The sequence below is a fragment of the Nannospalax galili genome, unplaced genomic scaffold (genome assembly GCF_000622305.1).
Source record: "Nannospalax galili isolate Female #2095 unplaced genomic scaffold, S.galili_v1.0 scaffold660, whole genome shotgun sequence".
Classification (NCBI taxonomy): domain Eukaryota; kingdom Metazoa; phylum Chordata; class Mammalia; order Rodentia; family Spalacidae; genus Nannospalax; species Nannospalax galili.
The window spans coordinates 1,772,193-1,786,646 of NW_008349073.1; the positions used below are offsets into that span (position 1 = coordinate 1,772,193).

At 44.7% G+C, this 14,454-nt stretch overlaps 1 protein-coding gene across 3 annotated transcripts in view; it reads right to left on the reverse strand.

Annotated features, from left to right (window-relative positions):
• Calu (calumenin) overlaps positions 1-14,454 on the reverse strand; it is a 38,584-nt gene that overhangs the window by 7,646 nt on the left and 16,484 nt on the right. For all 3 annotated transcript variants that reach the window (XM_017801432.2, XM_029570010.1, XM_008846383.3), the window contains 2 exons: positions 12,284-12,450; positions 11,483-11,543 (listed from right to left, as the gene is read on the reverse strand). In XM_017801432.2, the coding sequence (XP_017656921.1) occupies positions 11,483-11,543; positions 12,284-12,450 (228 nt within the window). The remainder of the gene's footprint in view (positions 1-11,482; positions 11,544-12,283; positions 12,451-14,454) is intronic.

The window sequence follows — 14,454 nt, forward strand, 5'->3', positions numbered from 1 at the left end:
TTTCAGATTTTTAAAAATAAATATAAACATATCATAGAGATGTATACCCAAATGCTTACATATGGAAAGTATTACAGAAGAAGTAAAGTAGATGTGGCTAAAAAAAAATGGCTGAGGACTGGTGTATGCTAAGGCAGAGATACATGGGGATTTGTTATACTCTTCTAAAGTTTTTTTAAGTTCCCGACACTCTATAATACACTAAAAAGTAAAAAGAGTTTAACAGTTTAACACTGGGGAGTCACACTAACGCTGCATGATTAAGGTGAAGCCTTTTATGATTGCTTTCCTTAACAGGGCTGAAACCGAAGAAACTGTTGTGGAGAGAATTTAAGATTTGGAAAACAGCATCTCTGGGGCTGGAGAGATGGCTCAGCAGCTCAGAGTACTGGCTGCTCTTGCAGAGGACCTGGGTTTATTCCCCAGCGCCCACATGGCAGTTCACAACCACCCATAACTCCAGTTCCAGGGGATCCAACTGAAGAGCCAGAATGCTCTGACTCCATTTTGGCTAGCTTCTTTAGACAAGCCCAGACAAGCTCAGGCATATTGTAAATTTTTTCCAGTTGCTACCCCACCCCCACCCCCGGGAAGCTCTAAATTAAGCAAGCCCTGGACATGTAAAAGCCTTATAAGGTCTGAACAAAAACTTCTGGTCCTAAAAGATATCAGTCAGCACATTCCAATGCCCTGAAGACAGCCCCTACCAATCAAGACTTCCCCCGTACACAGGATATTGGGACATCCAATTATTTTAAAAGGATGCTTGGGTGTGGGTTTCTGTGGAGTTCCCTAATAAAAGCCCCTGCCTGCTATTGTTTGGGGCCAGACTCCATCTTTGGCTTGTGTAGTCTGTGCCCGGCTAGCCGCCATTTGGCTGTTGTTTTTTTTTTAACTTTAAATTCTTGAATAAACTTTTTGTATGATCTTTTTGGGTATCTGTGGGAATGATTCTCAATTCGCGAACCCTAACATTTTGGGGGCTCATCCGGGATTCGAGACTAGAGACCCCAGACCCATGGGAGTGCCACCGGAGCCGGCCTTGGTAGTTCTGCCTGCTTTCATCTCTCTCTCTCTCTTTTGCTTTTTGGTAGTCCAGGCCGCCCCCCCCCCCATCACTTTTGGGTAGTCTGGACATCCTGGGACTTGGAGATCAGGCAAGGTGGGGGACACCCCAACTCCTCCGATAAGGGGTCGTGCTCCAGCCTGACGTGGAATCCAGGCAGGACCAACCCAGAGTCTTGGCCCAGCCCAACGTGGAATCTGGGCAGGCCAGATGCAAGATTCTGGTAGAGTCTGACGTGGAATCCAGGCTGGCCAAATCTTTTTGGGGAAGGGACAGGGGCAGCCTTCTCGGTTGACTCAACATGCTGTGAGATTTTCATTTCTCCCTCTAGGGACCCGCCATGTCATACTGTCCTCACCCTTTGCTCAGCGCTCCGCCTCGTCTATCGACTTTCCATCCTACTTCTCATTCTCATTCATCTCCTTATATTCTTTTTTCTTGAAGCTTATCCCACAATGGGCCAGAAAGTCTCATCATCTTCAGCTCCCCTTGATCTAGTTCTTAGTAATTTTCAGGACTACAAACAAACGGCTTTGAACGCGTCTGGACTCTGTGTCAAGCCGACTGGCCTCCAGGCCCTCTGCACCATCGAATGGCTCTCCTTTGAAGTTGAATGGCCGCCTGAAGAGTCCTTTAACCTGTCCCTCATCTACAGGGTTTAAGGAGTTATCTTCGGGGAACTGGGGCACCCTGACCAGATCCCCTACATTCTAGGTTGGCAATATCTGGTCGCTGCCCCCCTGCCCATGGCTGCATCCCTTACTGCCACCCCTGCCATCGGGGCCTAAGGGGCCAGCCATTTTGCTTCCCCTGAAGAAAGTCCAGACCAAAAACCCATCGGGTCCTAAAGTCCTCCCCTCGACACCAGAGGAGGATTTACTCCTGCCACCTTATGGGGCCCCACTGAGTGCTCAGGATAGACCTAGAGAGCACAGGTCATGAGCCTCTTCCTCTTCTTCTAGTCCTTCCTGGTCTCCATTACCGGCTCCCATGGCTGAGCCGGCACCTCCCATGGCCGAGCCCAGCCCACTGTACACTTGCTTGAGAGGGGAGGGGAGAATTGTATGAGCTCTTCCCCTGAGGGAGATTGGGCCCCCGAGGAGGATGAAATTGCCCTAGTAGACTAGTTTCCCTTTTCTACTAGTGACTTGTATAATTGGAAGTTACAGACTCCCTCCTTCACAAAGAAGCCTCAGGTCCTGGTTTCCCTCCTGGATACCGTTCTTTTCACCCATCAACCCACTTGGGATGATTGCCAACAGTTACTGAATATCCTGTTCACCACCAAGGAATGGAACCACATCCTTCGGGAATGCAGACAACGCAGTCCCTGGAAATGATAGGCGAGTGACAGAGAATGAGGATTATGGATGCTTTTCTTCTCATGTGCCCAACGGAGGGATGGGACTATAACACCCCCCTGAAAGTAGGGAATGCCTAAAGGTCTACTGTCAGATTCTTATTGGGGGGGGTCCTCCGGGCGCCCCACCAATTTGTCTAAGGTCAGTCAAGTGATGCAGGGAAGGGATGAGTCTCCTGGAGTGTACCTGGAGCGCCTCTTAGAGGCTTTCAGAACTTATACTCCCATTAATTCAGAGGCCCCAGAGAATCAGATGGCCATCAATATGGCTTTCGTAAATCAGGCAGCTCCAGACATAAAACAAAACTTCAAAAGCTGGAAGGTTTTGAGGGCAAAAACCTTTCTGAGCTGATGCTGGTGGTAAACAAAGTATTTACCAATAGAGAAACCCCTGAAGAAAGACAAACTAAAGGGCTGGCTAGGATATTGTTGGCTGAAAGAGCAACGAATCCCAAATGGGGAGGCCGACCTGCTATGAAAAAGGGAACCCGAGCCCCGTGACCCCCACAGGAAGGTCAGCCCCGCCTAAAAAGAGACCAGTATGCATACTGTAAACAGCTGGGTCACTGGGCTAGGAAATGTCCTCAAAGGACGGGATCCCAGCTTCCCTCCAAGGCCAAGATCGAGTTGGCAAACCTAGAAAATTGAAGGGGCCCAGGATCGACGAGCCTCCACCATGAGCCCTGGGTGACCCTACAAGTGGAGGGACGAGCTGTCAACTTCCTAGTTGACACCAGAGCACAATATTCAGTTTTAAAAGAGCCTATGGGAAAACTGACCAGTAAACGCACCTGGGTGCAAGGGGCCACGGGAAACGCTCAACACCCTTGGACTAACAAAAGGGAAGTAAATTTAGGTAAGAAGACAGTTTCACACTCCTTTATGATGGTCCCAGAGTGCCTGTATCCCTTATTGGGTAGGGACTTGCTAAATAAAATGAAGGCTCAAATCCATTTCTCTGGGAGAGGACCTCCTGATGTGACTATACCAGACACAGCCTATATCCTATGTTTACAATTAGAAGAAGAATGGAGAGTGCACACCCCACCACCTCAAAAGAGACCAACTACTATCCTCAAGGACCTCCAGGCAACTATCCCTGGAGTTTGGGTGGAAACTAATCCCCCAGGGAGGGCCATCCAACAGCCACCGATAATGGTGACTTTAAAAACTAATGCTCAGTCTGTAAGAGAAAAACAGTACCTGATGACTCTCGAAGCCAGGGCAGGAATTACCAAATACATAAACCACCTTTGGGAGTTCAGTATTCTGGTTCCATGCCAATCTCCATGGAACACCCCTCTCCTACCCATCAAGAAACCAGGGACTAACGATTTCCCCCCAGTGCAGGATTTGAGAGAAGTTAGCAAGAGGGCAGAGGATATCCACCCTACAGTCCCCAACCCTGCTAAGCGCACTCTCTCCAGAGAGAAGGGTCTATACTGTTTTAGATCTCAAGGACGCCTTCTTTAGCTTGACCTTGGCAAAGGAAAGCCAACCCATCTTTGCCTTTGAGTGGCGAGACCCGAACCAGGGGTTTAATGGACAGTTCACTTGGATGCGACTGCCACAGGGGTTCAAGAACTCCCCAATGATCTTTGACAAGGCTCTACATCAGGACTTGCAGGAGTTATTGGGCCTTGCACCCAGAGGTAAGCCTCCTACAGTAAGCAGATGACCTGTTGATTGTCACTAAGGATGAGGGCACTTGTCTTCAGGCCACCAGAGATTTGCTCCTGACCTTGGACCAATTGGGGTATAAGGTCTCGGCCAAGAAGGCTCAGCTCTGTGTCACAGAGGTAATGTACTTGGGGTACATATTAAGGGATGGACAGAGGTGGCTGTCACCAGCCAGAAAACAAGTCATTATCAGAATTCCAAGTCCAAGATCCCACAGGCAGTTGCGAGAGTTCCTGGGATAGGCAGGCTTCTGCCGGCTCTGGAGACCTGGATTTGCCGAGCTGGCAAAATCCCTGTATGAAGCCACTCGAGGAAATGAGTCATCCTTCCTATGGACTGAGACTTAGGAGAGGGCCTTTCAAGAAATTAAAAAGGCCTTATTGCAGGCTCCGGCCTTAGCTCTGCCGGATATCCATAAGCCCTATCAGCTCTTTGTTGACGAACGAGCCAGAATAGTGCAGGGAGTCCTGACCCAAATGCTTGGGCCTTGGAAGAGACCTGTGGCTTACTACTTGTCAAAAAAGCTTGATCCCATGGCCTTGGTATGGCCAGGACTGCCTCAGAATTATTGGAGCCATGGCCTTATTGGTTAAGGATGCAGATAAGCTCACCCTGGGACAGCCCCTTATGGTCACCACCCCTCACTCGATTGAGAGGGTCCTTAAAAATCCCCTCTGACTGATAGATGACAAATGCTTGGTTGACTCATTATCAGGCCTTGCTCCTTAACCCCCCTCGCATCCAGTTCCTCTCTAGCACTGCTCTCAATCCTGCCACTTTGCTGCCAGAACCAGATCTTGAGGTCCTGCATGACTGCCTGGAGGTACTCTGCAGCTTACATGGGACTCGGGAAGACCTGATAGATGTACCATGGCCCCACCAGACTTAATTCTGTTCATGGATGGAAGTAGCTTCACTAAGGAAGGAATCAGGTATGTGGAGGTGGCGGTCGTCAGTCCATTGCAGATAATGTGGGCCTCCTCTCTATCAGTTGGGACCTCTGCCCAGAGGGCTAAAATAATTGCCCTGACTCAGGCCCTAAAGCTAAGTAAAGACCAGACTGTTAACATTTTCACTGACAGCTGTTATGCTTTCACTATGGCTCATGTCCATGGGGCTATATACAAGGAAAGGGGGCTCCTGACAGCAGAAGGAAAGACTATCAAAAATAATCAAGAGATCTCTTAAAACTCTAGGAGGCCATATGGTTACCAAAGAGACTGGCCATCATCCATTGTCCGGGGCATCGAAAAGGGGATTCACTGGAGGCACAGGGAAATAGGAGAGCGGACCTAGCGGCCAGAGAAGCAGTCTTAACAGCCTCAAATCTACTGGTTATCCTGCCTAAACCTCTCTTGCCAGAAGAGCCCTCTTACTCAGCTCAGGACGATCAGGAATTAACTTCCCTGGAAAATACCAAGATCAAGCACGGATAGAGATACACCTCTAGGATGGGAGGCTCATTCTACCGCATAAGCTGGCAGAGGACTTAATATATAAACTCCAAAAAGAGACTCACCTAGGAAAAAGAAAGTTACAAGAACTCCTGACTCCATACCACATCTTCGATCTAACCAAAACGACTGAGAGCTGTCTTTCCAGATGTTGCTCCTGCCAGGTTACTAATCCAAGAGGAAAAGTCATGCCCCCAGCCAGAAAGGAGAGGGGCACTGTGCCTGGAGTCCACTGGGAGGTGGACTTCACTGAGGTAAAACCTGGCAGGTATGGCTATAAATATCTTCTAGTTTTTGTAGATACGTTTTCAGGATGGGTCAAAGCGTTTCCCACAAAGGGGGAAACCGCCTTAACGGTGGTTAAAAAGATCATCAATGAATGAATACCAAGGTATGGACTCCCCTCTGTGATCGGGTCAGACAATGGACCAGCCTTCATCTCTAAGGTAACTCAAGAGTTAATTAAAACACTGGGGACTAATTGGAAGTTACATTGCGCATACCACCCCCAGAGCTCAGGGCAAGTAGAGAGAATGAATCGGACCCTTAAAGAGATCTTAACCAAATTAACCCTAGAAACTGGCGATGACTGGACAAGCCTCCTACCTTTTGCCCTATACAGGGTCAGAAATACCCCATACACTCAAGGCCTAACACCTTATAAAATCATGTATGGCCGACCACCCCCTTTGCTTCCCAAGCTGCCTTCAGATATGCTAATTGGCTTGTCTTAAATCCAATTTCTTAAGTCCCTACAGGCCTTACAGATCACACAAAACAATATTTTCCCTTTGCTGAGGCAGAGGCACATCTATGAACTGACACCAGCCCAACCACACGGATTCAAGCCAGGAGACCTTGTTTGGGTAAGATGGCACCACAAGGAGCCCCTTGGACCTCGATGGAAGGGGCCACACATCATGATCCTCAACCACCACTGCTGCGGTTAAGGTGTCCGGTGTCCCGACATGGATACATCACTCGCATCTAAAGCCTGCATCAGAGGATTGGTCACACCAAGTCGACAAGAGATGGAAGGTCACACGGGTGAAAGACAATCCTCTCAAGCTAAAAATCTCTGCCACACCATAACCTTTGTTGCTTTTTTATAGAGCCTGCCCTAGCTAACTCACCCCATGGACTCCAAAAACCTCACCTGGGTAGTTAGTAGCACATCCACTGGAAAGATAGTGAACATCTCCTCCCACCTGGGACCTCCAGGCGCCTGGTTCCCCAAGATTACATTCGACCCCTGTGACCTGCTTGAAGGAGCTTGGGAATCATACACCCCGTCAGGCACTGTAAATTATGCTTGCCAGTCTCCCCTTGGCCGAAAGAGGATGAAGGAGCACTGCTTCTATGTTTGCCCAGGTGACAATGGTAACTGACGAAGTATCTGTGGGGGGCCACGGGACTATTTCTGTGCTTCATGGAGCTGTGTGTCTACTGGATATATTAATTGGGCTGCCCAAGTCACTACCGACTTGATCCAGGTAACTGAGGTCCCGGCCTAACCCTTTGGCGAAACCTCAGATCAAGGCAATTCGAGGAACCCTGTACCTCCTCTAGATGCAACCCTATCTCCTTAAGCTTCACCCCGAAAGGAAAGCAACTTAAAAACCTACAAAAATGGACTGATTTGTGAACTTGGGGCCAAAGGTTATACACCACAGGGACTGATCCAGGAATACTTTTTTCAGTCTGTCTTCAGGTGGGTCCAGTCTTGGGGACCCAGATGGGGCCGGCTCGGATAGTGTTACCTCCTATAGGACGACCAACACTGGCCTTAACTATTTTTAAATCTGTTGAGAGGCCAGCTCCTAGCCAAACTGTCCAACTGGAAAAAACCGCTACTTTGCCCACACCTAGATCCACACCCCCAGAGGTCCAACGTGCCCAAGAGCCCTTGCAGCCATCCCCTGGGCTTACAAACCTCCTAAATGTCACCTTTATTGCTTTAAATAATACCTCCCCTAACCTTACTATCCATTGCTGGTTTTGCATGGACCCGAGCCCTCCCTTTTATGATGGGTTAGCTCTCCCAGGAAATTATGTTGTCACTTCTGACCCCATTGCCCGTAGAATTCCCCCGCCTACAGGGAGAAGGGAGCGTACCCTTACCCAAGTGTATGGAAAAGGGCTATGCATGACTCCCTCACATAAAACTGTCCCCTCTTCTTATCAACATTTATGTAACTTTGTTCTAGGGGCTACTACACCTAACCCATATATGGTGCCTCCCAACTCCACTTGGTGGGGCTGTACCTCTGGCCTAACTACATGCCTCCACTCATTCTACTACACCTAACCCATATATGGTGCTTCCCAACTCCACTTGGTGGGCCTGTACCTCTGGCCTAACTACATTACTCCACTCATCTATTTTAAACCAGACTGGGGATTTTTGTGAACTGATGCAGCTGGTTCCCCATCTATATTATAGAACAGATGCAGAAATGGAAACCAGAATCTCAGAAGAGTCTAGACCTTGTAGGGCCATAGGAACCACTGCAATTGTCCTGTCGACTTTACTCGGGGTCAGAGTAACCACTGCAACTGGTCTGGGGGCTTCAGCGCTAGTCCTCCAGGATAAAAATTATCACCTTCTTAGACAGGCCATAGACTTAAACATACAATCATTAAAAACATCTATCCGCCACCTCAAAGAATCTCTATCCTCTTTAGCTGAGGTAACCTTACAAAATAGAGGGCTGAATTTACTTTTTCTAGAGAAAGGAGAACTCTGTGTTGCCCTAGGGGAACAGTGCTGTTTCTATGTTAATCATTTGGGAGTTATAAAACAGTCTTTGGCTGAGGTCCTTAAAAGACTTAAGAGAAAACAAATGACTAAATCAACAAAATTGGTAAGATTCCCTATTTGACTGGTCCCCATGGTTAACAACTTTGATCTCAGGGATAGTCAGACCTCTCCTCTTACTCCTACTAGCAGTCACCTGTGGCCCCTTTATTCTTAATGCCTTGCTCAAATTCATCCAAGAACGGATACAGACAGTCCAACTGATGGTACTGTGTTCACAGCATACTCATTTAAATCGAGACCCTGATAATATAGAAATGGTTCCACCACCCTAAATGCGCCATCTAACCGCTTCTTTCTGCTTCTGTAATTTGCCTGGCTTAAAGATTTAACCATTGCCATAACTCTAGGGGGAAATGAAGAGTCAGAATGGTCTGACTCCATTTTGGCTAGACAAGCTCAGACATATTGTAAATTTTTTCCAGTTGTGACCCCCCACCCGAAGCTATAAATTAAGCAAGCCCTGGACATGCAAAAGCCTTATAAGGTATGAACAAAAACTTCTGGCCCTAAAAGATATCAGTCAGCACATTCCAATGCCCTAAGACAGCCCCTACCAATCAAGACTTCCCCTGTATACAAGATATGGGGACATCCAATTATTTTAAAAGGATGCTTGGCATGCATGGTTTTCTGTGGAGTTCGCCAATAAAAGCCCCTGCCTGCTATTGTTCGGGGCCAGACTCCATCTTTGGTTCGTGTAGTCTGTGCCCAGCTAGCCGCCATTTGGTGGTTGTTTTTTATTTTTACTTTAAATTCTTGAATAAACTTTTTGTATAATTTTTTGGGTATCTGTGGGAATTATTCTTGAGTCTCGAACCCTAATACCAACATCCTCTTCTGACCTCTGCAGACACTTACATATATGCAGGCAACACACTCATACACATAAAATAAAAATAATAAATAAAATATTAAAAAAAACCCCAGCATATATCAGCTGTACAAGCGCTTGCAGTAGCAAGCAACACACACATATTCTTGACTGTTTTGGTAGTTTTTTTTTTTTTGATCTTTTTGAGACAGGGTCTCCCTGTAGCCCCAGCTGGCCTGGAACTCACTATGTAGACCAGGCTGGCCTGGACTTACAGAGAACCGCCTGCCTCTGCCTCCCAAGGGCTGGGATTAAAGGTGTGTGCCACCACACCTCCTGTTTTGGTAGTTTTAAAATGTAATTCTTCTGCCTTTGAAGTTGTATGATGCAGAGGGAGACAAATACTTCCTTGTATGGCCTCAATGCTTGGCAAATGATGTTTCTTAACAGTGATAAGCCTTAATTTCTTAATACTGATTCCCTGTGGCAACAAAATGCCAAAACCCAAGATACTTAGATACTTGAAATACTTATAGTAGAAAAATCTAATGTCAATTTGGACCCAGAAAACAGTGAGATACTTTATCCTGAGGCCCACCACTAAGAAACCAAATCATTTTTCAGAAAACTATCACTGCTCATGCCTCTGTCTCTGGCAGTTAATGACAGGATATCTAAGAAAGGAGTGACTTTGCTCAATGCAGTTTAATGACAAGTAACAGAGGAAGGCCTTAAGTCTCCCTTCAGGCTTAAGATGATACTTTAGATGAAGATCAAAGTCTAAAACACATGGACTTACTTGAAAAACAAAACCAGCAAGAACAGTTATTATGGGCAAATAAGAATGTGGATTATCAATGCAATAGAACTGTGAACCCGGAAATAAATCTATGCACCTGCAACCACATGGTTTTCTATAAAGTGAACTTCTTCAATCAATGGTGCTGGGAAAACTAGATATCCATATATAGAAGATTGAAATTTGATCCCTATTTCTCACCATGTACAAAAATCAGTGTAAATGGTCAGAGACATAAATGTAAAACCTGAAACTATAAAATCACTAGAACAAAGCACATGGGATTTCAAGATGTCATTCATTACAGGCACTGACATTTTGATTTAAGACCCCAAAACAGGGACAACAAAAGTAAAAGCAAACAAATGAACATACTAAATGATGATGCTTCTGCACAGCAAAGAAAACAATCGAGGGAAGAGACAGCAGAATGGGTGAAAATATCTGTAACTCTTCATCTGAACAGGTGTTAAAATTAGACTAGATAAGGAATTCTGGTTTCAACACAACCCAATTATAATATGGGCAACTTTAGCATGGTGTTGCACACCTGCAATCCTAGGATTCAGAAGGGCAGGAGAATCATGAATTGAAGTTCAGCCTGAGCAACACTTAATACTGTCTAAAAACACGGAAAATGTGCGGTATGTGTATGTCTATCTATATGTGTGTGTGTGTGTGTGTGTATAAACTGGTATACTTAAAATAGAATTCCACTTGTAACAAAGACTTTCAGCACTTACAAAGCTGTTTGCTCAAGTATTTGGTAGCACAGATGCCCCCCCAAGCCATGTAGGAATATTCCAAAATTATTCTCAGGATAATAAAAACTAGTTTGAGAGGAGGGAGGGAGAGAGAGAGAGAGATAATGTGTGTGGGGGCATGATCAAGGTACATTGTATACATGTATAAAAATTTCAAATTAAAAAAAAAAAAAACAACCTTTTTTCAATACCCTTCCAATCAAGTTTTATTTGGGAGATATCAGCTTCAAAAGTGTAGCTCTCCCCAATAAAGAGACAACAGGCAAAATGTCCAAAACAAATACCCCCAAATAAAATGGAAACTCAGCAGAGAACCAGCTAGGAAACATGGGCAGAATATAGTGAAAAGACATGGATCAGTGACCCCTCCTGGTTGCTTACCCATCCACTAGTCTTTGTTCTTTTTTTTTTAAGAAAAGAAACAATGTCTCATGTTTCTTAGGCTGACTTTATCTCCCAAGTGCTGGGATTTCAGACATGTACTTCTATGCCTGGTTTCTACCAATATGTTTTATGCTTCCTTTTGCTAGGAACAAAACTTCAGTCCCCAAGTTCAAATTAGGATGTGCCAATCTCCTAGCCTAAGTTACAGATACTTATAATGACACCCTGGCTTAATAATCTGTTAAGAGTTGGCCCATAAGGGAAATTATTTCTATGGACAATTACATCTTCTAAAACATCTCAATGTTTACCAATATACTCTTCCAGGTATACTGAGACTTACCAATATACTCTTCCAGGTCAATGAAACCATCAGCATTCTTATCTATATCCTCCATTGTTTCCTAAATACAAAAGAAGAGATTGCTAGTCTGTTTGAATTGAGGCAGTATGGTGTGTTTGGTCAAAACCAGGAATGAAAGCATATAGCTGTAATTCCAAGGTTTTGGGGGCAGAGACAGGAGGATCAAAGGACCAGGGTTCACCCCAAAATGAAAGTCAGTGCTCTACATACCAAGTTTCAGGCCAGGGATACAGAGTGACACCCAGTCTCCCCAAACCAAACAAACAACCAAACAACCACAATAATGAAACTCGAGTGAACAAAACAAAAGGTAAACTCCCCCAAATGCCCTCATATTCTTCTAGGTAGAAAATGATAAAATACAGATGGTTATTAGCCACCATGTGAGTGCTGGGAATTGAACCCAAGTACTCTACAAGAGTAGTCAGTGCTCTTACCTGCTGAACCATCTCTCTAGCCCCCTTCTGTGAGAATTCTTGAGTATCATTGTTATAATGCAGTTTATGAGCACCAATCATAGGATTTTAAAAAATAAGATTTCCTCTTATTCTTACTTAATGAAGCTACCCATGAAATGGCAAAATACATTATTTGATAGAAAGTACTATGATAAAGCAAAAGGCTTAAGCTCTTAAGAAAAACAGTGATGATGCTTGAATTCTAAATCTGGACACTACTACAGCAAATTACTGTTCTAAGCATACAGGAGAGGCTAAAGGGAGAGCATACAAGCAACAGAGAGAAACTGAGCTCTTGCTCAGAATCTGAGACCTTGCTTACCTGTACTACTATGTCTTTCATGTAGTCATATTCCTCAGGGTGCAGGAAAGCTGTAAATTCCTCCTTTGTAGCAATTAGGTCCCCATCCTTGTCTGCCATCTTAAACCTCCGCTCATCTCTAACCATCATCTGTTTATAGTTAAATCCATCATCAGGGTCTGGATCATCTAGAAAACAAAAATTTAAGTAAAATTTTAAAGGCTTCCAGAAAACACAAAAAGGTATTAGGAGTCAGAAACTGATTTCCGAAAAAGATAAATCAAGCAATGAATACACAGATAAAATTAAACCAAGCAGTAAAGAAATAATTTTTGAATTCACAAGCAGCAATATAAAGACTGTTTGTTGGTTTGGGCTAAAGCTTCAGCAATCACACCCTCAAATCAAATCCAAGCTGAATGTAAATGGTTGCCACAAGGGAGACAATGGAGGTTCTAAAGTCATACTGTCTGGGTTTGAATTACACCACCTGTAGCTATGTGGCCTTGGGAGAGGAAGGTAACTGTGTTAGTCTCCTCATCTGTACCCTGAGAATGTGCGTCCCTCACAGAAAATCTAAGTGCTTGAACAACATCTAGTATGTATAATTGGCATTCAACAATTGTCAGCTATTGATGTTTTTATTAAACATTAGGCTTCCCTTAAGAATCTAGATATAGGGACTGGAGAGATGGCTCAGCAGTTAAGAGCACTGACTGCTCTTGCTGAGGACCCAGGTTTGATTCCTAGCACCAACATGGTGGCTAACAACTGTCTATAACTCCAGTTCCAGGGGATCCAATGCCCTCTTCTGACCTCTACAGGCAACGCATGGCACAGGTGTACCTACCTACATGCAAGCAATATACTCATACACATTAAATAAAAATTAAAAAAAAAATAAAAAGAATCTAGACATGAAAGGTCTTCTGTCCCATTTCATTTTGAGGACACTTAGATTTAAGCAACAGATCACCACCATTTTGAAAGGTCCTACTGCTGTCTTCAACTCAGAAATCTACCAAAAGATACAGGCATCGTTCATTCTCTACTTATGGAAACAGCTTCTAGAAATGCAGACTAATCTTGAGTTACCAAGTTTTAAAACCAATTATATAACACAGAAGGTAACAGGATTTAACATACAAATTCAGACTGGATTATCTTTTCCTTTTTTTAAAAAAAAATTTTTTTTATTTAGCCAGGCATGGTGGTGCATGCCTTTAGTTCCAGCACTCAGGAGGTAGAGGTGGGTGAATTTCTGTGAGTTCAAGGCCAGCCTGGTCTACATAGCGAGTTCCAGGCCATTTGGGGCTACAGGGAGACCCTGTCTCAAAATGACCAGCCACCCCCACCTAAAAACAGAACAAAAAATTTATTTTTATGTGTATGAGCGTATTGCCTGCATGTATTTAAGTGCACCTATGTCATGCAGTGCCTGAGGAGGTCAGAAGATGGCATTGGATCTCTTTGAACTGAAGTTACAGACAGCTGTTAGCTGCCATGTGAGTGACATGATGGGTGCAAGAGCAGCCAGTGCCCTTAACCACTGAGACATCTCTCCAGTCCTAGACTAGATTCTTAACTAAGAACCCTCATTCCCCATCCTTGCAGTAAAATATAGTGCCTAGAATCAAGTAGCAACATGCAAATATAAAGACCAGAAAAAGGCAAGTGTGATACTCTAAGTGTGGTATGTATCCTAAGCACCCCTTGTAGGCCTTGCTCACAACCTTAGGTAGACTCTTAATCTAGTTTGCTCAAAGCACGGCCAATCTTGGTATCTTGTATTTTACTTATGGCAGAGAGAATACAGTACAAATTTTCCTTTTGTGGATAATGGAATCACTGAAGAAACTTTAAGAGCCGAGATGATTTACACCCAAACTCAAACTGAACCAAGAACACATTCTCAAAAAACTCCTCAGCACTTATCTAAAGCCAACTTGTCACTCCTGCAACCCCCACCTCCCGCCCCGGCTGATCACCCACAGACCTCCTGGGAAAGATGCCTTATAAAGACATTGCTTCTTCAACCAGTGCTTTGCCTTTAGTCTGAGGCAGTAGAAATACCCGTTACATTGAATCATCAGCCTTGTGAGGTAAGAGCTCTCAACAGATTTTTATGCACATAATCATACACAGCTGAAGCAAAATTCTGGACAGCGAGGGAGTAACTAAAGTCTGAGCTG